The sequence below is a fragment of the Argopecten irradians genome, chromosome 3 (genome assembly GCF_041381155.1).
Source record: "Argopecten irradians isolate NY chromosome 3, Ai_NY, whole genome shotgun sequence".
Taxonomy (NCBI): domain Eukaryota; kingdom Metazoa; phylum Mollusca; class Bivalvia; order Pectinida; family Pectinidae; genus Argopecten; species Argopecten irradians.
The window spans coordinates 12618069-12641149 of record NC_091136.1 but is presented as its reverse complement, the minus strand read 5'-3'; the positions used below and the strand labels follow the sequence as shown (position 1 = coordinate 12641149).

The 23081-nt window shown below is 33.2% G+C and overlaps 2 protein-coding genes across 2 annotated transcripts in view; both read left to right on the top strand.

Annotated features, from left to right (window-relative positions):
- The first annotated feature begins 226 nt into the window (after nucleotides 1–226).
- Nucleotides 227–17751, top strand: LOC138317568 (uncharacterized). Its single transcript, XM_069259333.1, has 11 exons — nucleotides 227–295; nucleotides 1813–1904; nucleotides 3188–3523; nucleotides 4431–4733; nucleotides 5347–5658; nucleotides 6069–6170; nucleotides 6868–6907; nucleotides 7357–7451; nucleotides 8058–8237; nucleotides 8807–8923; nucleotides 9236–17751. The coding sequence occupies exons 2-11, from the start codon at nucleotides 1838–1840 to the stop codon at nucleotides 10285–10287; spliced, it is 2604 nt and encodes an 867-aa protein (XP_069115434.1). The 5' UTR covers nucleotides 227–295; nucleotides 1813–1837; the 3' UTR covers nucleotides 10288–17751.
- Nucleotides 17752–18648: 897 nt separating this feature from the next.
- LOC138317569 (uncharacterized) overlaps nucleotides 18649–23081 on the top strand; it is an 11568-nt gene continuing 7135 nt past the window's right edge. Inside the window, exons 1-2 of the mRNA XM_069259335.1 lie at nucleotides 18649–19848; nucleotides 21760–22661. Of these exons, the coding sequence (XP_069115436.1) occupies nucleotides 19450–19848; nucleotides 21760–22661 (1301 nt within the window). The 5' untranslated portion in view covers nucleotides 18649–19449. The remainder of the gene's footprint in view (nucleotides 19849–21759; nucleotides 22662–23081) is intronic.

Sequence of the window (23081 nt, the reverse complement as noted above, 5' to 3'; positions counted from 1 at the left end):
CATTGGAAAAACTAAATCACCTGGAATAAGTTTTCAACGTTTAAAAAGTATATGTAAATGTAATGCCTTTTTTGTTTTGACGTGTTGGTATACCTCTGAAGAAATCTGATAGACTTAAGTTATGCGCAAGTTTTGGTTTATGTGCGAATTTTTTATCAGTGGCTCTAGCGCGGGAACAGGCTACAATTTACCCTCGAAAACGTTTGAATCGTCAAGCTTTTGACTGACGCAGATCGTTCAGGTAACAACTATGCAAGATGTCGGACATCAATGCGAAAGTTTACCAACTCTACAGGTAAGATAATAACCAATGCTATGTCACGGCTCCATATATGGATAAATGTATCGTAATTTAGGTTCTTATTGGGATATATGTCATTTGCATGCATCTGGATTTATTAAACTCCTGATAAGATCGTTATTTTTGCGATATAGATGAGTCATTTGGGTGTCCACTTTCGTTTTCGAGTTGGATAAAAAATATGAGGTAGTGATGAAATATGCTTTAAACAAAGACACGTGGGTTCAGAAAAAGTAACACGAACATGATTTTAGGATACAGTGTTGTAAGACACATAATCTAATTAAGGGATTACGCTGTAAACACTTAGTAAAGTTGCATTTAATTTGCATTAGTTTAATTTAGTTTACCATTTATGTAAATGTGCCTCTTCCTGTTTGCCCCTAGGCACACCCCTCCAAATCTAAAATACTCTTTCTGCTGCTGTCATTGATACATGGGTTTTATGGGTTCTATTATCACTGCAGCTGGTAGTAAATTATTTTAGGAAGAAATTGCTGTAAAATAATCAGATAAGACTTTACATTATATGTTATAAATGATCCATATGGATGCTGGCATTTCAACTACATAATCCAATAAGCTTGCATTTGTTACTGTGCAGATGAATTCATGTCAAAGTATGTATTGACGTTTTAATGAGCTCGTGGCTAGGTGATTAATTGCTCCGTTTGTTTGTACCTGGATGCTTGCAGCCTCAGCATGTTCAACTTTATGGCAGCAAACAGGCCTGTCAACCTGTAGGGTATGTGCCTTCAGACAGCATGAGAAGCATGTAATGTTCCTGGTACAGTACTTGTGTTCTGATTGATTGATGGGGGTTGTCGTCCTTGTTCCAGTGAAAACCGAACCTAGGACACACTAGTCATGATCAGGAGGCGCATTTCTGCTTTTATAAAAAATTTGTTTATGCAACCAACTTTCTTTCACGTGTGATTTACTTTTGCAAATTTTGCGATCCAAGTAAATTCACGAAAAGTTTATCTCCGCGAGTTCCTGTTTACATCATATACCTAGCTGTTGTGGGTGTGGGGATGGCGTGAGTGTCGTATACATTTACATGTATATGTTGTCTATAGTTGGGGAGTAACGTTGAGCACAGCCTGCTCTAGATCAAAAATACATAATATATTTTGGATTTGAGGTCAACAATTTTTGTTTATTTATCAAAAAATTATAACATGCTATATACATGTACAATTGCACTAAATATATATGAGATTTGTTTGCTTGATGTACTGTATGTAAGAATTTCATATTTACTACAAGTTACCAATTCTAGAAATTTGTTAAATACATGTGCACTAAACTTGTTTTATGGGGGGTTAATCAAAGCTACAAAGAGGGTACAGTACATTACTTTTTATTTCAATAACAGTTCACAGTTACACATGTAGTATTTACATATTTTTTTCCATAATGATGATGCATTGATGTAGGTGTTTATACTATTGTAACGGTAGTCATGGCATGGATTATTGGTAATGTTATTGTTTATTTTTATTTTGCAGGCTGGTATTTTCAGGAGGATAGATTATGGCCATTATGTATGTTATGGTTCATTGGTTATGGCTTCTCTGCCTCCTCATCTCTCTAACCAGAGGTAAGTGTTCAAATGTAAAATTGTACCTAAGAGATGAAAACTGGTTGAAATATCTACAGTAAATCTTATCATCAGAAAATTGTCTTACTGCTGTCATTTAAAGTCGTAGTATTTGCTAAATGATATATGCTTTAACAGTTTTAAGGGGTTAGGTGGGTTTATGGGTTATATGGGAATTGGGTTGTCCTCCTGTCTTCGGTCTGTCCTTCCGTTTGTATAGACAGGTTTTTCTCGCACCTCGGACAGGGAAATCTCACATGATACCCGGTGCTAGATTTTTATATCTCGCTCGATCTGTCTGGTACCTTTACGTGATTTTTTCTTTGAACCGAACTATAGTTTTACGCGGAATGAGTAAATTCGAAGCGCAGATGAAATGGTCAATCGGCTTTGAACCAGGAGGCCCAAGACGGGATAATTTTACTCTGAATGCGTTTATAGATGGTTTTATTTTATCTTAGAGGCGCGAGAGAAAAAAAATCTATTACCTTTAAGTGATCAAGAACGGGTTATCTCAGTCTCGAGCTAAGATTTTGTAACATCCCAACCTCGGCTAACGCCTCGGTTGGGAATATGTTACAAAATCTTAGCCCTCGACCGAGATAACCCGATCTCGATCACTTACAGGTAACAGATTTTATTAGTCCGGCAAACTCCTACAAAACTACTTTATAGATTTTGACAAAATTTTGTACACTGAACCCTAACATAATAGGGAGTTGAATTAACTATATAGGGTCTGCAATATCCCCCTGTTAATAGAGTTATTACTAAATTTGTGCATCGGGGTATTAGATGTCCACTGTAGTGATAGTATTATTATAATTGATTGTCCAAAATAATACTAGTTGTTGCCGTACATCAATGAATGTAAATCACATTATTTTTGCAAGATCGCATATTTTCACATAATTGCATGAGAGCTCGACCATGAATTCAAGTGTTTCCCGAGAAACTGTAAAAAACTATGTTCAGATGTATACGCAAATGTCAGTAAAAAGCTGTATTGATTTGATAGCAAACTTCTGGGGATGAACAAAATCACTTCGTTATAAACATAGTTCATTATACAGACTTATTATAGTAAAGGAACTTTGTTGTTGAATAAAAATGACTACATGTATGTTATAACCATGAATTTGTTGTAAGCATGTTGAATATAAACTATTGATTTACTGTATATAGCCGGTTATTTTTGTGGGGATGGTATTTTTGCAATTTTGCATGTCATTGCTATGATCGCCGACTATACAGTATATATATATATCTGAATTGCATTTCAGGAGAGCAGCCAGATATTGCCATACATCTGTGTAAGGTTCCTCTCGTTGGATCAAACTGGACGCTATGTTGTGCTACACAAGACATTCATTCTGCCACTGTCACATTTTTCCACCAATCGCCACAGAGTTCAAAGGTCACCGACATAGCCATTGTGAAACATACATGTGACAGTTCCTTTATTCTAAGGTCATACAATGTTACTTGTAGTTCCAAAGCCGACGGTCACAGTGACCTAACTCTGACAATCCTGAACCCAGTCTTGGACCAGGATACGGGGATGTATGGTTGCAGATACTATGGAAAATCATCATCTTTGGTAATTCAGAAGACTCATGGTGAGTGTTAACTAACCAAAATATATTTATTGACCAGATTATAATTCCATACACTCATTTATTCCGTCTTTGCATATTACAGAATTACCTCCCTTGTGGAGAGGTTTCCATTGTATGAAGACATTATTTTGTGAGCAAAACTCATTTTCTCCGAAAAGAATGACGTTTATATGCATGTAAACACCATGACATCACAATCAATACCTACCAGCAAGGGCAGATAACTCTAAAATATACTAAAACAGAATGTGATTCCTATCTCAGGTTTTTTTTAGGTGTTTAAAACAGCCAAATCAAATACAGATGATTTAAAATAAACTCATATGAGATGTTTTAACATTATAGGTATATCTATGAGATGTCTTTTTGATTCAGTCTCTTCATCAGCCATTTCAATACAGTAAACATATTTACTTTAACGAAATCAAATTTAATACAAATGTGAAAAACTCTGAATTATGATTATTAGCATGGATATAAATTACAGGTAGCACAATGTTGTGGTTCAATAAGGGAACTACCATTTTACAGAATTTAGCGCTGTGTATGAATTAACCAGTGCTTCAAAGATCGGGCAAAAAGCACTAATTATAAAAATAAATCTTTTGCTAAAATAAGTACATTTACAAATGCACATTTTATTTAGTTATCTGCAAAGAAATCTACCATGAAATGCAATGTGATTTGCTTCAGGCACATCTCACTAAACAGAATTAAGCATTTAATTTAGAATATCTTTTTAATGTTTCGCTTTTCATATGATGTTTTCCTTCCCCATTAAGGAAAGTCTCCCACAGAGGGCCATAAGGAAGGACACTTCAATCAGCGATGTTGAAATTGTGTTGAATTACAATGTATGTTAAAAGTTGTATTTAAACTACTATTTATAAACTTTTTAAATTTTCAGTTCTATATGAAGATGGAGGATTTGTGCAGGCAAACAAATCAGAAAATGCAAGAATGAATTTTAAGATAAATGAATTCATAACTGAAGAAAACTACACTATCTACAACCCTGACGGATCCCAGATAGCAACAATATCTTCACAGGGAATGATAACAAATGACCCCAAAGATGTGGTAACATTTAATTCTACGGAAGGAGTTGTCTCCCTTCTTTTACAAACTATAACTCCAGAAGAAAATGGCACATATGTTTGTGAAGTTCAGTCATCATCGGAAAGATATGGACTTACACTTATCGTTCTTGGTAAGTTTAAACATATGTGTGAGTGAAATTTGTTTGTATTGCAAGGGCAGTTTTCTTTGAGAAGTAGAAAGTCTGCATTGTGGAGAGTTTCAGGCACATTTTCCATGCTAAATTGTTTGACAGAACTGTTTTTGTAAGAAGTTAACCGGTAATCATAGCTATAGCTGCAAACATGTTTTGACATTGCTGCAAAGTTCTCACAAGCACATTGTGTTTGCATGAATTTTACAGGGAATAATTTCATACATGGCTATCTAGTATGAGTATTTCTGTAATGTTGTTTGCATGAACATTACAGATGTTATATCCAATCAATGTTGTTGTGACTGAACTACATATAATGCGTCATCAGGCAACATCAGCTTGTTCAAAATTCAGATGAATGTATTGTATATCAGACTCTTTAATTGACCTAAGCATATATCAGGCTTTTCAATGTGTAAGCCTATTGAAAAGCGATTTCTACATTGAAGTAAAGATTTTCTATTATATTAACTACAATGTATAATTGCAATAAAAAGTTAAACTGATATTAAAATGACTTAACAACTATAAGCTAATTATGGATTAACCTATTGTTGTACCATCATGATAATCTTATTTTCATTTCCAGAAAAATTGGACGAACCAAAAATAACTCCATCCAATGTAACCTTTGACACCACAAAAGGAAGGGTAAATTATGGTATTCTAACATGTAATGCTGAGAGGAAGTCGGCTGGGCCCTACTTTTACAAACCCCAGATGAACATACGCTGGATATACCCTCAACTGGACGTCAGCTACAATATATCGGTCAATGATAGTGTGCTGACCATTACAGGGGTCATTTGTAAGATCAATAAGTCACAACCGATTTTCTGTGAAGCGCAGGAAGTGGATGGCCCCTTGTCTGACAGGACACATTTTTACCCACACAATCTATGTATGTATATATGAACCTAATCTTATAAACGTTTGATTGAGTTTGGCTACCTAATGTTAGGGAAGTTTCATATTGGATTCTAAGTACAAATCCCATGTGGGGCAGTAACCAGGTACTGACTGCTGGTTGGTGGTTTTTCTCTGAGAACTCCAGCTTTCCTCCACCAACAAACCTGTCACGTCCTTAAATGACCCTGGCTGTTAAACTAATAAAAAAAGGAAATATTTAATCATTTTAAAATATGAGTAAGAACATATATATGTTAATGAATTTGGAAGCGTGATGTGAGTACGACTTCCTGTTAATTTGGAAGTGTGGTGTGAGTACAACCACCTAATGTAAAGCAGGTTTGATGACAGAAATAAATACTTTGGAATGCTATTATTCATCAGAGGATATATTTGTTTCAGGTTCATGGATTCCAGTTACAACAGTCTCCCCATCTGTAGTCCAGGGCGGCGACAAAGATGACAGTGATCGCTCTTTACTCATTTCTCTTGGTGTCATCGGATGTGAGTTGCTGTTCACACATTCAGTTTATTCAATTGATATTTTTATGCCCCAATATGAAACTGGAATTGGGATGGGAGAACATACAGTGTTCTATATTTCCTTTATGTCCCTTCACTGCTTGCTATGACTTAATGAGGCACGACATGGGCATCTATTCTAATCATGAGTAGAGATTTCTACTTGTAATGTATATCAGGAATTTTCTCCAGCACATCCTTAACTTTGAGATGGATTATTGTTCCCGTTGAGATGCCATATTAAATGACAAAATCGAAATCCAAACCTACAATGAATTTTGCAAACATTGAGTTAATATAAAAAGTTACTGTTAATTGAAGGGAGATTCCTGAATGATTAAGAAGCAAGAACCTGGGGTTCACAAAGTGCAAGTTTAATTATCTGGTAACCCTATCTATAACACCAGCAGTATAAAGATCACAGCCAAATTAAAATAATAAATAGAGATGGAGTCGCAAAGGGAATCACAGCATTTATAGTTACTGTATGGGAATTTTATTATTATGACAAGTCATTAGTATTAATCTTCAAGTCTTTAAGTTATCTCATTGGCTTCACCAACTTCTTCTAGTGTTTCACATTGAAGTTCTTCAAATCAATTAATTGAAGCCCTGTATATTTCTGCATACATGTAGTTTGATTCTTTTGTCCTGAAACTGTATTTTCCTATATTTTCAGTGATTGGATTTGCACTTTTCGCAGTAATGTTCTGTGCTGGGTGAGTAATAGTTTTGTGTTGAGACACTAGGATGGTCCTCATCTATCAATTAATTGATACTCCAATGTTAATTAAACAGCTCAGATTATGTCTCAGATTCACAATTAACGGATATATATATTCTGTCTGTTTTTATTGAGATTATTTCAGCAAATAGAGACTTTAATATAATATACAAATTTAAAACTTCAGAAAACTGAATAAATAATAACAAGAAAATGCATGCTGATTGACATTTATTTCAATGGATCGACGAACTGGAATGTAATAACTTTTCGGTTATGAATTTTAAATGTCATTATTTAAAAGCTGTCTTTTTCTTTGAAAATTTATCATTGAGACAAAGTGTCTTTTTCTTTGAAAATTTATCATTGAGACAAAGTTAAAGCTTGTGACACTTTTGGAAAGGTTTATACAGTAATAAAATATCTCATAACATGTATCTACAGAAAAAAGAAAGTTGGTAAATGCTGCAGCTTCTGCTTTCGCAAAATTTTCCGTTGCTGTGGTCGGACCATTTGTCGCAAGTGCTGTCGCAGGTTTGGTAAGTTTCCGTTATTACAGACATGTGATATTTATGAGAGTGTAGCCTGGTGGGAGGTTCTCAAAAGGGAGTAGTTTGTCTATACATTAGACTTTTGCTCTAGAACTGTTGGCTAATACACTTTAATATTTTTTGGTAGAACCCCTACATGTAGCCATCCTCAATAGAGAGGACTAGTGAGGGTAGACTAAAAGGAAGAAAAATGTAAGAGTTGTTCCATGAATTCAGGAATGGATACCAGTAAAATATCACTCACTGATAAAATAGCAACATTAATTAAATATTAGACACTTATAACTATGTCATTTGTGTCATTTAGTTTTAAAGTTCTTTTAAACACAAAGGGAAATGCTGATTGTATGAACAGTAGTACTCTCAAAAACAAATGAAATAAATCCTCAAGTGTGTAGATTAAATATTTTAGTCGGAGAAAATCTGTCATTGATTGAAATAACCAGGTAAATACAGGCCCCAATGTCTCTTGTTGATGATATTTAAAATAAGAAAGATTTATTGGTTAAAATTTTCAAGTTTGAGTTTTCTTCATAAACAAAGCATAGATTACTGTTTATGTACTTTCACATTGATATTGAATTTCAATTTCAGAAGACGATGAGTTTTACTCTGATTACATCAGTAACATGAATCGAGACGGCGATGATCCATACTTCACGATGTCCCGGGACAGGGGAACAAACTGGAGAGATCTGCTGAATGTATACTCTCCAGGAAATGATACACCTGTTCCACTACCTCCTCATCCTCAAAGAGATAATCAAAACACAGGTAAAGGTTTTCTTGGATTTTTTTTAAACACAGACATAAGAAATGATGCATTATTATTAGGGAGTGCTGTTGGTTTTTCCTTGCATTGTGGTTAGAGATTTAAGTATTCAATGATGTTTCAATATGATATGTAGTAATCAAATTAAAAGAAAATGAAATGTAATTTGTATTTTTAATTTTGATAGACAAAAAAGTGTTGATTTCTGCATGTTATGGTTGTCGAAAATCATAACAAATCAAGTATATATGTAGATACAAGACAGGAGTTAGGAACGGTTGACACTTTTTAACCCAACAAACAGTTTCTTTTCTAAATATGGAAAATTTAGTAAGTGGAAAGGTACTGGAATTTGTTTGTATACATATTTAGTGAAATGTTATTGAATAAAAAAAATGTAAAATAAATTAAAAGATATAATATATTTAGATAAATAAACCTTTAAATAAACAAATATATTATGAACATGATTATTGAATTTGACAGATAATTTGCCCACAAACATATGATTTAACATCTATTTCAAAATTGCTCTCAAAATGACTATGTCGTTGTCGACCTTGAACTTTAGATGAGAATGAGAATGAAGATGGAGACCCTCCTGTTCCAGTTGTGGCAGCTAGTGATGTGTCAGTTTCGGGAGCAGAGGGAGTCGACCGAAGCATTCTCATCAAGGAAGTGGAACACGGTGAGTTCTCCTGTTTACAGTAGCTCATTGGTTTTTCTGGGTATTTTGGAAATACTTGCAAGATTGATTTTCTGGAACATTTTTAAGTTAACACAAATTCCACAAATTTGGAGAAAATCTTATAACTAATTTTGAGAAGCATATTTTTTTCTGATTCCAATCAAATACTGTCAATATCATGTTTTACTTGTTGCTTAATTGTCTAATATTAGTACTGTATGCATTTTAGCTCAACTAATTATTTTTTTTAAAATTAACAGCAACCAATATGTGTTGAGGTCAATGATTAAATGTAGTTTTTTTTCTGTAAAGGTTTGAAGGAGCTGCGAAAAACACTACACAATGCACAGACTCAAGTACAAGTAAGCAGAGAAAACCTTGTACAGAATCTGTTTGACATCTACACAGATCCAATGATTGTCGATTCCTATCTCCATGTGAAGATGGTGGACGAGCAAGGTTCCGACTGGGGTGGAGTAAGCCGTGACTGTTTTACTTCATTCTGGAATGAAGTTTCAGAACTTTTCTTCCGTGGACATTCTGTTCTTATTCCATACCTCCCGCCACATAGACTTGATGAGGAATACAAGTTTCGTTTACTTGGTCGAATTCTTGCTCACAGTACAGCGATACTGGGTTACATACCTGTTCCACTGTGTAAATCTGTTGTTATGGTAACCATACTGGATACCACTAATATTGATGAGAGTACGCTCATTGAAGATTTCCTGTTATTTTTAGACCAGGACGATGCGAGAATAGTGCGAAGGGCTCTGACAGACTTTAGCTCTCTCTCCGAGGAGGAAAGAGACACTCTTCAAGATCTATTTACTAGGTTTGATATGGGGTGCTTGATTCAAGAATCAACTTTCAGAGAACATTTCCTAAAAATGGCTAGAAGTGAACTATGTTTAAAACCGCGTTCCCTGTGTGAACTGATACGAGAAGGAATTCCAGAAATCCATTATGACAGATTTTGGAGTCAATTAACTATTGACCATTTACAGATTCTGAACGATCGTCTCAAACCAACTGCTGAAAAAATCATTGCATGCCTCCGTCCGGATGAATCTGAACTGAACTCACAAACGAGAAAGGTCTATGGATATTTTGTAGATCTTATTTCAAACCTGTCACAAAACGACTTAGAGATGCTGCTGCAGTTTATCACAGGTCAGACTTGTGTGCCTCGACGCAATATTACAGTAAACTTTTCTAATCTCTCTGGAATAGAGAGGCGGCCCATTGCCCATACTTGCAGTTTTTCTATAGAACTGCCCAGCACATATGAATCATATGAGGAATTTGAGGCAGAGTTTGAAATGTTTCTCAAATCAGACATTATACGATTCGACATCCAATGAAAAAGAGGCCTTATGTACTAAATTCCACTGGCAGTTTTAAAGGTAACAGTAATGTTTTTGGTAGATCATTGTTATTCCTATTTCTATATAATATCTCATACACCCCCTGAAATTTCATAAAGGACTGGTCTAGTCTTTGATTTAGAAGAACCCAAGTGTTTTTTCAGGGGTGAATGAGTTAATTTTGTAATTGTCTGAAAATGAGGGTGTTTTTTTTTCTTTCCATTTTACAGTTTACATATTCAGTAAAACCTCTTTAACTTGAACAGCAGCTAGCAAACCCGGTTAATAGTTCAAGGAATACAGGGTATTCAACTAATCAGAGGTTGGTCATCGACAGTCAAAATAAATTATCTCAAACTACGACAAACAATACATGTCTATAACATTTGAACGTCTGTTTTACAACATGTAATTATCAAAGAATGAGAATTTAGATTTCATAATACTAACATTATCAGTTATAAAAATACACTTTAGAAATGCTAATGAAATTATCAGGGACCAAACACATGTGTGACAAACGTATGGTTTTATCAACACGAATTTGATGGAAAGGGGACAAATATCTGTTTAATGAATAAGAAGTAATCAAGGAATATCTGTTTGAGCTATGATGGGATTTATTATATGAAATATAAATTTGGCATTGTGGGAACCATGCGATCAGTTCAATGAATAAAGGGTATTCGAGGAATGAAAGTTCGAGTTAGAGGAGCCTTGTTGTATTCATTTGATTTAGCTCAACATTTAGAATCATCCTTGACTTTTTTTAAGTGTCAGTTCCTATCCACTCAAAGCTGTTGATATCAATATTGTCTCTTTCATCTCCAATTTAAGGATGTTAGTAAAAGAGAATGAATATATCCCTTTTGAGCGGACAGGATTGTTTTGTTATTCCTTTACAACATTTAATCATTCCAAGTACTTATAACATTGTTAATGTTTAGAAGTGTGCGTGTTAATTGTGATGCTGCATTATATTATTTACCTCCGTAGTATACCTGGTACTTAACTATACAGCTATATGTAGTTTGGCAATTATGGGATGATGAATGCCAACTGGGAAAAGACTAATTTACTGCACCATGCTAGTGATTTATATTGAATTTGAGGTTGTCCAGTCGGTATTCCTCTTCCCATACTTGCCAACTGAATACAGTGCAATGGTTAAATTTATAATTAAGGTTTTGCATCTGTAAGGAATGAAAATGTCATTATATCGTTAATGATGGATCCGGAACAGCCATTTCAACAGCAATCGCCTGCGATCCTTGGCATGGTAATTGTGATTTCACATTAATAATGCTGTCAAAATAATTGGCTGGCATTCATACACTGAACAATGCCATATGCGTTTGGTAAGATTACACTGTGGGGTTACAGTCTGTAAATATTCTGTGATGGTACCATTAATTCATTTCTGAAACACAAGTACACTTAATTATGGTAATGCTTAATTGTGGAAAACTTGCCAGAATGTATCAAAACTCATTGCCATTTCTTCAAAGACTAAATAGGTTTAAAAGTCCTTTAAGTTCATCTTCATAAGCTTGATATATTTATTAAAACCTACAATAACAAATGTATAGAAGGCATGGACTTTTTTTCTCTACTTTTCAATAATTTTGATTCAACTTTACAATGATACTAACAATAGGCCAACTTTCTAATACAATTTCAATTTTATTGTAATATTATTTTCTCTCCCTTTGATATTACAATAGAGATTGTTAATGGCAGAAAATCTTTGTGCTTATCATCATTTTGTAAACGTAATCTGATAATACTCAAAATAGGAGTACCAATTTGACGCAATAACTATCCCCTCCCTATCTGCAAGTTCTCCTGATTTTCATGTCCAATGTTGCAAATAGATTTGTGGCTAAGTTTGTGATATGATTTTAAGAAAGGTCTAAATTTGATGCCATTAAGTGCCACATGGATACTGGCTCGATAAAATAATGTATATTTATTTTAAAGGTATCTATCATTTAATCTCACTAATTGGAACCAATCACTATCCCAGTTTTCCTTTTAATGATGCCTTAATTATTTAGTTGAAATACTTTAACAGATTTTTAATTTGAAGAGACAATTATTTTACCATGTCATGTAAATTGTTAGTTATATTATTGATAGTAAGTAAAATTTGATCTCATGAAAAAACAGCATCTTATGATCAGAGATAAAAAAGTGAAGTCGATTATTTTGGAATGGAAGAAGTATGAAAGGCTAGAAACTTTTAAAAAAAATATGACAGAAAGAAAAAGGAAAGACATACTTACGTAATTTACGCAAGAAATCAAATTGAAAAACTGATTCAATGGTAAGGAAAATCTTTGCAGAAAAACTGTCGGTGCCTTAAAGTTTTTAAACTTCATACTGTAAATATGTGTTAGTTTTTCATAAGGAGAGTCAATCATGCTTTCAAATATTTTTTTTTTTGCTAATATGAAAATAGAAATCCAAGACGATGCGCATTCATTTTGTCAACGTTTCCTTATAGCTATGCATTTAGAATTATTTTTGAAAAGACAAGAATGCTTCAACATGTAAGTGTTAACGAAATCAAACTGATTTAGAGCATCTGAATACGTACATGTATCTATATTACTGACATTAAAACTGTTCTATATGTATGACACATTGTTAGTAAATGTAATTTATCCCTACTATTATGTATATACAATACACACAAATCGCATAGATAACATATTACTTAAGACATGTACATTTATTGTGTCAAATGTTGTCTGTCATGTTGCAACAAAACATGAATGTCTATACATTTATTGACAGAGTGCAATTTTGACAAGACGGACTATATATATGGCTCAAATGTGAAAGTTGAATCTATTGAAACAGCAAACGACATCACTTGATTGTGCATGATGTCATAATAACGTCAGATTTTTGTCTTGTCGACATGACCTTTATGACAGGGTCATATACTAGATGACAAGTCAGTCAAGTTTCTTATGTCATATTCTGTCTTCGCATTTTATAGAATTAGCTCCCTTGCGGGTAGATATCCTTTATTACATCATTATTTTGTGGGCGCAGTCCCACGTCGTTTTCCCCAAAACGTATTATGTTATGCTCACAAACACATAATATTGCAATCAATACCTACTCGCAAAGGCAGATAACTCTGTAATATGCACATTCAAAATTAATGTTACTGTGATATAAAAAGGCTGCATTGGTACCTTGGAACTTACTTTTATGTTTTATTTTGACTTACTTAAATTTGTAACCCCTTTGGAAATCGAGTTGCTCAGACATTCCAATAGTATTTTACATGTTTATTTGTTAAATTCCTATGATCTGTCCCTCCATATATAATTCGACTCAGCTGATTAAGGAATGTTTTGCTTCTTTGTTTGTGTATATCTTGTTTGTATCATTCAGTACAAAGTATAATTATTACTGATTATCTGAATGTGTCATGTAATTATTTTATTGCGTCAAACTTTGAGAACGCTAACAATTAATATATGGACGGCAGAAGTGAGACAATGAGTGATATATTTTTGTAAGTTTTACATAGGATATTCATAATCTATGGATAGTCCAGATAAGCTTCTTATACCACATTTGTACAACAGATGTGATTGTTAGTCACACTTGTACACCCGTAACAGCACCAAAATATTCAATCATTTAATGTTACCTGTGATGTTTTGATTTTTCACCTCCTTCCGGTGGCTTTCTCAACTGCTATTGTGGCAATCACTGCTTACAAGCAGCCTTTCTGTAGTTGTCCTTAGTAATGATGTGGCTACCACGTTCGATTTACCTATCACAAAATGATTAATGTACTTAAAATACATGCATATGATCATGGTCAGCATATGTAAAATGTAAGCTGTATTAGTGTGAGAGTTAAGAACAGTCTGTTGTTGAGCCAAGTTAGATTATCTTTCTGTCCTTTCATTGTGATGTTAAATGACGTAACACATTTGTCTTCTACGTAATCTATCTATGCAGTAATTTTTACAACAAATAATTTTAGTTGGGACATGTCAAAATGCTTATATTAATGTGTCTTCCGGGACTGTCGTATCTTCAAGCGTGCTGAAAGCATGAAATACACATGTTTTGTTATCATTATCGACAACTCAAACGCACGTGGATGTATAGTATTCCAACAACGCAAATTGTAGAATAAATATATTTTAAGATCTACAAGCTAGCAACAATGCGATAACTATCCGAGTATCATGTCCTATAACAAGATCATTCTACCCATAACAACGGCAATGCAGAACGAAAACATAGACCTATAGGTCTAGGTGGATGTTTCTATGACCTGGACAGATAGACGTATTATATAGGTATTGGGCCCTTCTTGGTACCATTGATTTATAGTTCGCTTACTTTGTCCTTCATTCGGCATATGTTTTTCTATCGTCATCAATAACATTGTATTTGACATGAAAATTTCATTTTGAATTCAACTAGGCCTATTTGTGGGTCAGGCAATCTTTTACAGTACATGTGAGTTTGTACTATATTATATATATTGATAGTGATAATTCCCCATAAATGTCGATGCTTAACTTTAGATGCATTAGTCATGTGTGACTAAAATTCGATATTTTAGTTTGTCACTTCAAAATCCTGGCGTTTCTATGGTCTGTTTTGCTATTACCGGTAAATTTTATTGCGAAGCTCACATGAGTACCAATACACCTCTGTTATAATTGCATACGCCATAAGACACTTCGTGAATACTTGGAGAAAATGTTACCGTGTAAAATATAATATACCCGTACTAAGTCCATGAAACGACGAAATAAATTCTATCTGATATCGCACAACATGCATTTTGATTTAAAATTCAATTATGTAACATGTGTCTAACCTGTAGAAGCTGCCTGTTATTTCGTTCTTTCAAATCAGAGAACTGTTCATTACCTGTCGGTCGTTGCATGAAGTAAATTTCGATGACGACACTCTTTAGCCTGGTATTAAAAAAAAGATCATTCCGATCATTTTTTTAAAGTAAGAAGTTGATAACCTGCATTATTTGAGCTTCGTAGCAATAAGATTTTTTTAGTATTGCTATTTAATGTGACGTTACACATGATGCATAGAAAAATATAGATTTTATCAATGCCGCAACAAGCGTGTCTTGTGACTTGAATCACCATATCTTTCCTAGTCCAAAAATATCGACTTTAGTTGCCTCAAGATTAAATAGAGAAGTTCTGTTACCGTGTTGATAAAGCACGAGTAGTAAATGGCGCGGGGCTTTACTGTGACTCTTCCAACGGTTATATGCAAAACGCTGATTGTTTAGATGTACCTGTAAGTTATTGTATCAAATACATATTTGAAAGGTACCTCTTCCTTTTTGTTGTTTAACATGTTAATTTGCAATTTCAGTCATCACCGCAAAACTACAATATATTTTACGATCGCGAGATATGAATACAGGCTATGTTTTTGGACACGTGATTGTGTAGAAGAAAATAAGTGATGACGTTGCATAATACAGAAACCATTATTGATCTCTGCTTACGAAATAATTACTGGTAGATGGGTGTATGTCATATCAATTTACATTGTTACATTTGTTTTTAAATATTTACGAACAATATATGGAAAATTATGATAGTTTATAATCTTTTATATATATATGTCATATTTGTTTGAATATTGTTTATACCAATTGTTATAATCAAATGAAACACGATTTTTCTTCTGATCTTATGTTATGTATTATAATTACGTAAAGCAGTTCAAATATACGTGTGATATTGTATGCAATTTTACATACAAAATATCTGTTATGGACAAATTATCATATTAAAGATAATGTAAAACGAGACATTATAGTTTTCAAAAAAGACAATCTAAGTAAAATTAGACTTGTAATTCCGCTCCCACTACGATACTCAACGTTACACTTCAATACAAGTACGTAACGTAGAGTATTGTAGTGAGAGCGGAATTACAAGTCTAATTTTAATTAGATTGCAAAAAAGATGGTGAGCTATTGTAACAACGAAAACTCCAGAATAATTTTATAAAATCTCTTATGAGACGATAACGTATGATTTATTGCAACTTTACTTAATATTTTTGTTCAAATATGTTGACTTTATGAGACGGATGGATTTTGATTCTTGACAAGTCCATTATATTAAGTCCGAGATATATTACACAAACTAGAGAGATATATACATATTATAATCTCATTTGTGACAACACATAATATTTGTTGTATATACACATGTATTGTAATGTTACGAGTACAACAGTTAGAATATTATATGATAAAAATATATTCATAAGTATGTTGTGTATGCGACCGTTTACCATGTGATAAAAATACTATATTGGTATGAGTTGTTTGTTAAGGGTTTTCCATTGTTGAAATGAAGATTTACATCTACGATTTATCATATGTTGACAATGTTCTAAAAGGGTTTTAATACAATTTCCTGTCAAATGCGTCAGATTTGTTGTGTTATGAAATGTGCTGTACTCGAGTGCAAAAACATGTTTAAGTAATTAGAATTGATGATCATTTTGTCCAGCAATATACGTGAGATAGTCTTAAAAAACAAATTAAGGCTTATTTGAGAATTTTAAGAGACGTTTTCTTTAGCGATGTCACAATCATTAATGCTTATTTTCAATCATGGATATAAAATATCAAGATAATTCTGTGATCTTGATATGTTAAGTTTCATTTTCTAATGGAAAACATATTTAATATTCATGCATGTTTTCAGAGTATGAAACATGCAGTTCCTTATAGTTTCGTACCATTATTCATTTATATTTTCAAAACGAGATTAAATGAATTTTTATTCTCTTATTTTTCTCATTTAGTTAAGTTTCAGTTAATGGTCGAAAAATTAAAATAATGTGTATGCAATAAAGCAATAAATCTCAGCAATATCAACATACATGTATGTGATATCAACATTATATTGTATTTCATATTTATAGTTTAACGTTATTAAATAGGTAAACGACAAAATGTTGTCGAGCGAAAGCTATGTTGTTGAAATAATCAAGTATGCAATAATTTGTACCTGTATTATATATTTTATGTTGATAATTCATGTTTTAACAGGGTGGAAAAAATAATGAATATATAGATTTTGAATTTATATGTACATGTATACAATTTGAATGATTATTTTGTTTCAAAAATCATTATTACCGTCGGCAATAGTTATAAATCTAATTTCCTAATATTACGATTTTCTTTCTTTCAATATATGTATACAAGCTTAAGGCCAATGTTATCATTTAGTTAATATATCTAAGTCAATATTTATGTGTAAATATCAAAAGTCAAACTGAAATTCGCCCTAAATTTTCATGATCTCGTGTTAACATAGATTTATTTTTATCACTGTTTGATAATTATAAAAAATACTTGAGAATTTTACCAGCACGAATAACAATGATTTGTAACGTCTGTTTCAAATGATTTTTTTTAAATTTCAGGCTACTCGCTAAATATATATTGTTCGGGTCTGACAGCGTGCGTTATAATCATGTCCTAGTGAAGTTGTGTACGAAATCACCACTTGCATTAATGATTTATTAATTGTTAATAAGGTTGCATGATCGATACTTTTACCTGAAGACATTTCATTTAAACGTGAATATCCGATTTAAATTACTCTTTAAGAGGCAGCCAAATCTTGATTGTTACAGAGGAAAAATAAGTATATCTGTAGCATTTTACTTTATCGAATTGCGGATTCTCTTTATAACTAGCACTTGTTTTCGTGTGAACCCTTTTTATTATATATGGAATGCACAAATGTAGTTTTCATGTATGCAGATCATTTATAAATGTTTATCACCCATGGTTTATAAATATGTATTATGTACAAATACGTAGAATATCATTTGTACTGATCACGTGTTGCTTCGCTTTATATTATTTTAGTATATTATTTTATCAAATTAAGTGCATTGTTTTTCCATGTCAGTGTATTGTTTTTCCATGTCAGTGCATGGAAAGCACTATGAGATTGTTGCTTCAATAAAAATATTGCGCAGTGCTATTTTACTTTGTCATCTTTTATTACAAATAAATCAGAAAAAATCTATATATAAATTCTATATTCATATCAAACGTTGGTTATGTTTGTTTGCGGAATGTGCTGACCTGCTTAATTTCGCGAGTTCTGCAATATTTTACTATTTTTTATGTTCTATTGAAGTGAAAAAGGCAATAGCTCACGTAGATAAAGACATTGCACGAGTATCATGTCAAATGCTTTAAAGAATAAATCATACTTTTTATCAAATATTTTATTTTGCACATAAAACAATAATGAAAAACAAACTGCCTTACAAATATTCGAAATTTTATTCGTATTTCTGAAATATGCCTGCGTATAAAAATTAATTTAAATGTCTATGAAGTTTTATCGGTAGCGAAACAATAAGCAAATATTGGTAAATCCTACGAATAAAATGAATATTATCAGTACTTTAGTTATACAAATATCGGTCTTCGCATAGTATCCTAAGGATTTTGATGATTTTTGTTGTTGTGTCTTTAAGGTTATAATTCCGGCTTAATTTCCCTATTACAATTTACACGCACGTTATCACAATTAACAAGGGCTGTCGATATGGCGTAGAAATAATACACAACCATAAATTATGTAAAGCGAAAGTAGAGCAATCGTAAACCGGAAGTAGAAAGAAGAGTATGTGATGCTTCTATTAACTTGTTTGTAATAGTAGTTCATGAAATTTAATAGGATTTTAATGCATTATGGTATGGATCGCTGGTAAATTGTTTTTTTTCTTTGTTTTATTAACTTTAAGAACTGTTACTTAAAAATATCGAAATATTAAACATAGTACACGATGGGAACCACGAATTCTATTTATAGATATAGGATTAACCCAGATCTATTTATGTTTGGATTTACAAGAAAAGTATTTATAGGTCTTAGGTAATTAAAAGATGGCGGCTGGATAGTGAAGGAGGATTATATGAAATTATAAATTATGGAGTGTGTTAATCAAAAATGAACATCGAGAAGGAAAAATACGGAACACATTTACAAAAACATGTGATTCATCGGGTAGAATATGATATATAACTAAAATGCGAAGAAAGAGACTAGTTTGGATTTTATATATATTAGCATACGATAGGTAACTATGGCATCCCTTTGCTATGACGGTATTCCTACAGATATGGAATATTATCGAGCGACACTTAACATCAAAACATTCCGACGTATGGCGTATTTGCAAGACAAGCTTCACGACAAATTGGAAACATTCAAGAAGTCATTACCACAGAAACCGAAAAATCTGCATAATGATTTAGTGTCCATTGCAGATAATATGTTTCATCCTGCAACCTTATTCTTAGTAACGAAAGCAAAAATGGACCAGTCAAAAGGTGTTGAGAATTTTCTATTGAACCATATGGGTATTGGAGAAAATAAAGTCGGCGGTTGTTCTGTTGATGAATTTTTAGAAGATATGAAGTGTCACACTCACCCATCAGTATTTTTGGCACTTTTATCAGGAGAGGGAATGGTAACTGAATGCGTAAGTATATCTTATAGGACAGCGATATAAGAGTTTTACGCGACCTGATATTGGATATACAGCATTTTGGAATACAGGGCTACCAACATTGTTCATATTAATGATCATTCAAGGTCACAGGGGTCAAATAGACTAAAATATTGAAACGACTTCTTGTCGATTAGTTAACACCAAGAGACATGCTATTGGGTCTGTAACACGCTGTGACAAATATGTTCATATGAATGACCTTGACCTTCATTTAAGGTCACTGGGGTCAAATAGACTTATATATTGAAACGACTTTTCGTCAATTAGTAAAATGCCTAAATACCTGATATTGGGCATGTAGCACACTGGGATGAAGGGCGACATTTTATCAATAACTAAGAGTTCTAGGGATCTGATATTGGGCCTGTAACATGCTGGGATGCGAGGTTACTAAATGTGTTCAAATATATTACCTAAACGCCATTTAAGGTCACGGAGGTCAACAGTCTGACTTGTTTAAACAACATATTTTCAATAACTAAAAGGCAGAGACTTTATTTTGAGCATGTTGCATGTGCTACAAAGTTTGTTCAGATAAATGACCTTGACTTTCGTTTAAGGTCACAGGGGTGAAAGATGCTTTACCCTTTAAACGACTTCTTGTCAATTATTAAAGAGGCTTATATACCTGATATCGGACCTGTAGCATGCTTTGATTGATTGTTGAGGAAATTTCCAGCATGTTTGATTCGTGTGTATTGGCCCAAAGATGTTTTGCCAGTATTGCATACTTTCACTATGTAGTATTGTGCAATTGCCAGTTGAATGCTATTTTTCATAGGCCTCTTGTTGTGTTGAGTATTGTATCATCGACTAATTGCGATTTATTATTATATGTTTGTATTTATATTTGATTGTTATATATTCTAGCTTTTCTATATATTTAGATACGTTTGGCAACCTTGATAGCTAATTAAATGCCTTTCATGTAACACAAATCACAGAAACTCCGAAAGTAATACCATTAGCTCCCAAATCACTAGCACCCACCATGCAATTTAACACGTTGCACAGAGGGTAGGCAACATCTTATCTTCACGCCATCGGTATATCATTAAGCGTTCAATCTTAAAGTAATATGTGCCTTAATTTTCATAATCACGAATCAAGACGAGTTTTTAATATTTGATTCACAACCAAAAACTACCAACATTTTGAAATTTGCAATACTTACAATGCGCAGGTTTTGATTTCACAAGAATGAATATGAGCTGATAATGAGTTTTGGTAGTACTACCAAAAATCATTATATTGACATCTACAGTACAGTGTTATGAGTACATACTGTGTAGTGGTCTACGATTTCATACATAAAGCATAAAAACAAGAAAACAAGTTTATGAATTCTGTGTTGTAACTAATGTTTATGAGGCATCATACATGTTTGTCTGTCCATTTGAATGATTAAAACAGTTTAATTCATTACACCTTATGGTTTTCAATAGATTATTGAAGAAAAAACATTTATTGACGGCAAAGGTATACCCAATTTGCCAAGCTGTGTAAGGATTAACTTGAATAGATTTTTCATGTTATTGAGATATAACACTAAAATCTGCGTGTTCGCGGTGTACTTAGAGTACACTCAGATTTTTGTGTTATATCTCCATAAGAAATCTATTCAAATTAATCCTTATATTTCAATATACTAAATATAATTCTAAATTCAATATTCAAATTCATTTTGGGACTCTTTTATCTATGAAATCATTACGCCGTTCTCTCAGCCAATCCGAAGCGACGTTACAAACGGCGACGCCGTTTTTTCCTTTATGGGCTGATTAAGAAATTTGTTTAAGCCAATAAAAATGCTCGTTACAAGCAAATTTGAATTATAAATATTTATCGTATATTGAAACCTCTATTACTCTGACTTTATAGCAAGACGTCATTAGAGTTCTGAAAGCACTTGGTCCAACCGAGAAGTATTTGCGAACAATGTTGTTTGTGATTGATGAGAAGGTGACTTCAAGGAAACAGATGTACCATTACATGGATGATTTAGTCACAAGAATCCCGGAAGTGAGTTACCCCGACGAGTGCCGGGGTTCAAGGGTCTTCCATCGGAGAGACCAAATGCTACTGAAGTTGATATCTCAAAATCTGGAGAATCATGTTTCCAGGGAGATGAACCGACTTCATTCCTTGTGCAAAGAGCCTTTGTGGGGAAAGGAAGATGAGACAAGCAACACTAAGGAAAAGTTCAGAGATAAACTCCTTGATGTTTTCAACTCTACTGAAAACAAACTTTACGACCTGGCAAACCAGGTGCCAGGTCAACCACCGACTCGATGCTCTGAAATTTTGGGAAATATCTTACCCCAGTACGGAGTCCTTGTTATTAAACAAACATGGAAAATATGTTGTTCTGAGAACAACTTGAAAACAAGAAAAGGACGGTCACACCCTACGGGTTGTACTCGTATCCCGTGTCTCAGAAGAAATTCTTTCTTCTACTCGGAATATATCTTGGAAACATTTTCTTGTATGTTCAGTGGATTTGTCACCGGAACTATTATGTCCTCGACAACAGACCTACGTATATTCAGACTTCGGAAAAGTCCCAACGAAATTGCCTGTCAGATAGCACAAATTGTTGCTAAAGATGGCAAAAACATTTCGACATGGATGAGCAACGAAATCGAAAATGCGTTAAATGAAATAAGGGAGTACATTGAAATGACATCACCTCACGTGCAGGAACTTTACGAATACTACCGAGAAGTTGCCGAGGCGATAAACAATGATGATATAAACATCTACGCTAAAACCTCCCTTTCACGGTAGGTAAAACCCATTCTTTCACAATATGCCATGTAGATGCCGAAAAAACACAAGTTAGTACAAAATTCGAGCTGTTTGATAAAAAGAAACTCTTGATTTGATATTTTGTGGATTTAACGACAATTAGACTGTTAACACTTGATAATTTGAAGTAAGCTAATAATAGATACACGCTATATCAAAAATAAATTAGGTCTTTTTTCTAAGAAAACCAAAAGTCTGATAAATCCGAGTGTTTTTCACGATATCAAAATTTATTTTTAAAGGAATTTGCCTTATTTTATATTGAAACATCTCGAGTCATTTGATTTATATATTTATGTGAGAATCTACTGAAATATCATGCACACGTTTTCGCCGAGACAAACCATTTAGTATAAATACAAATCAACAAGTTTGTCAAGCAATGTTTGCCTTTT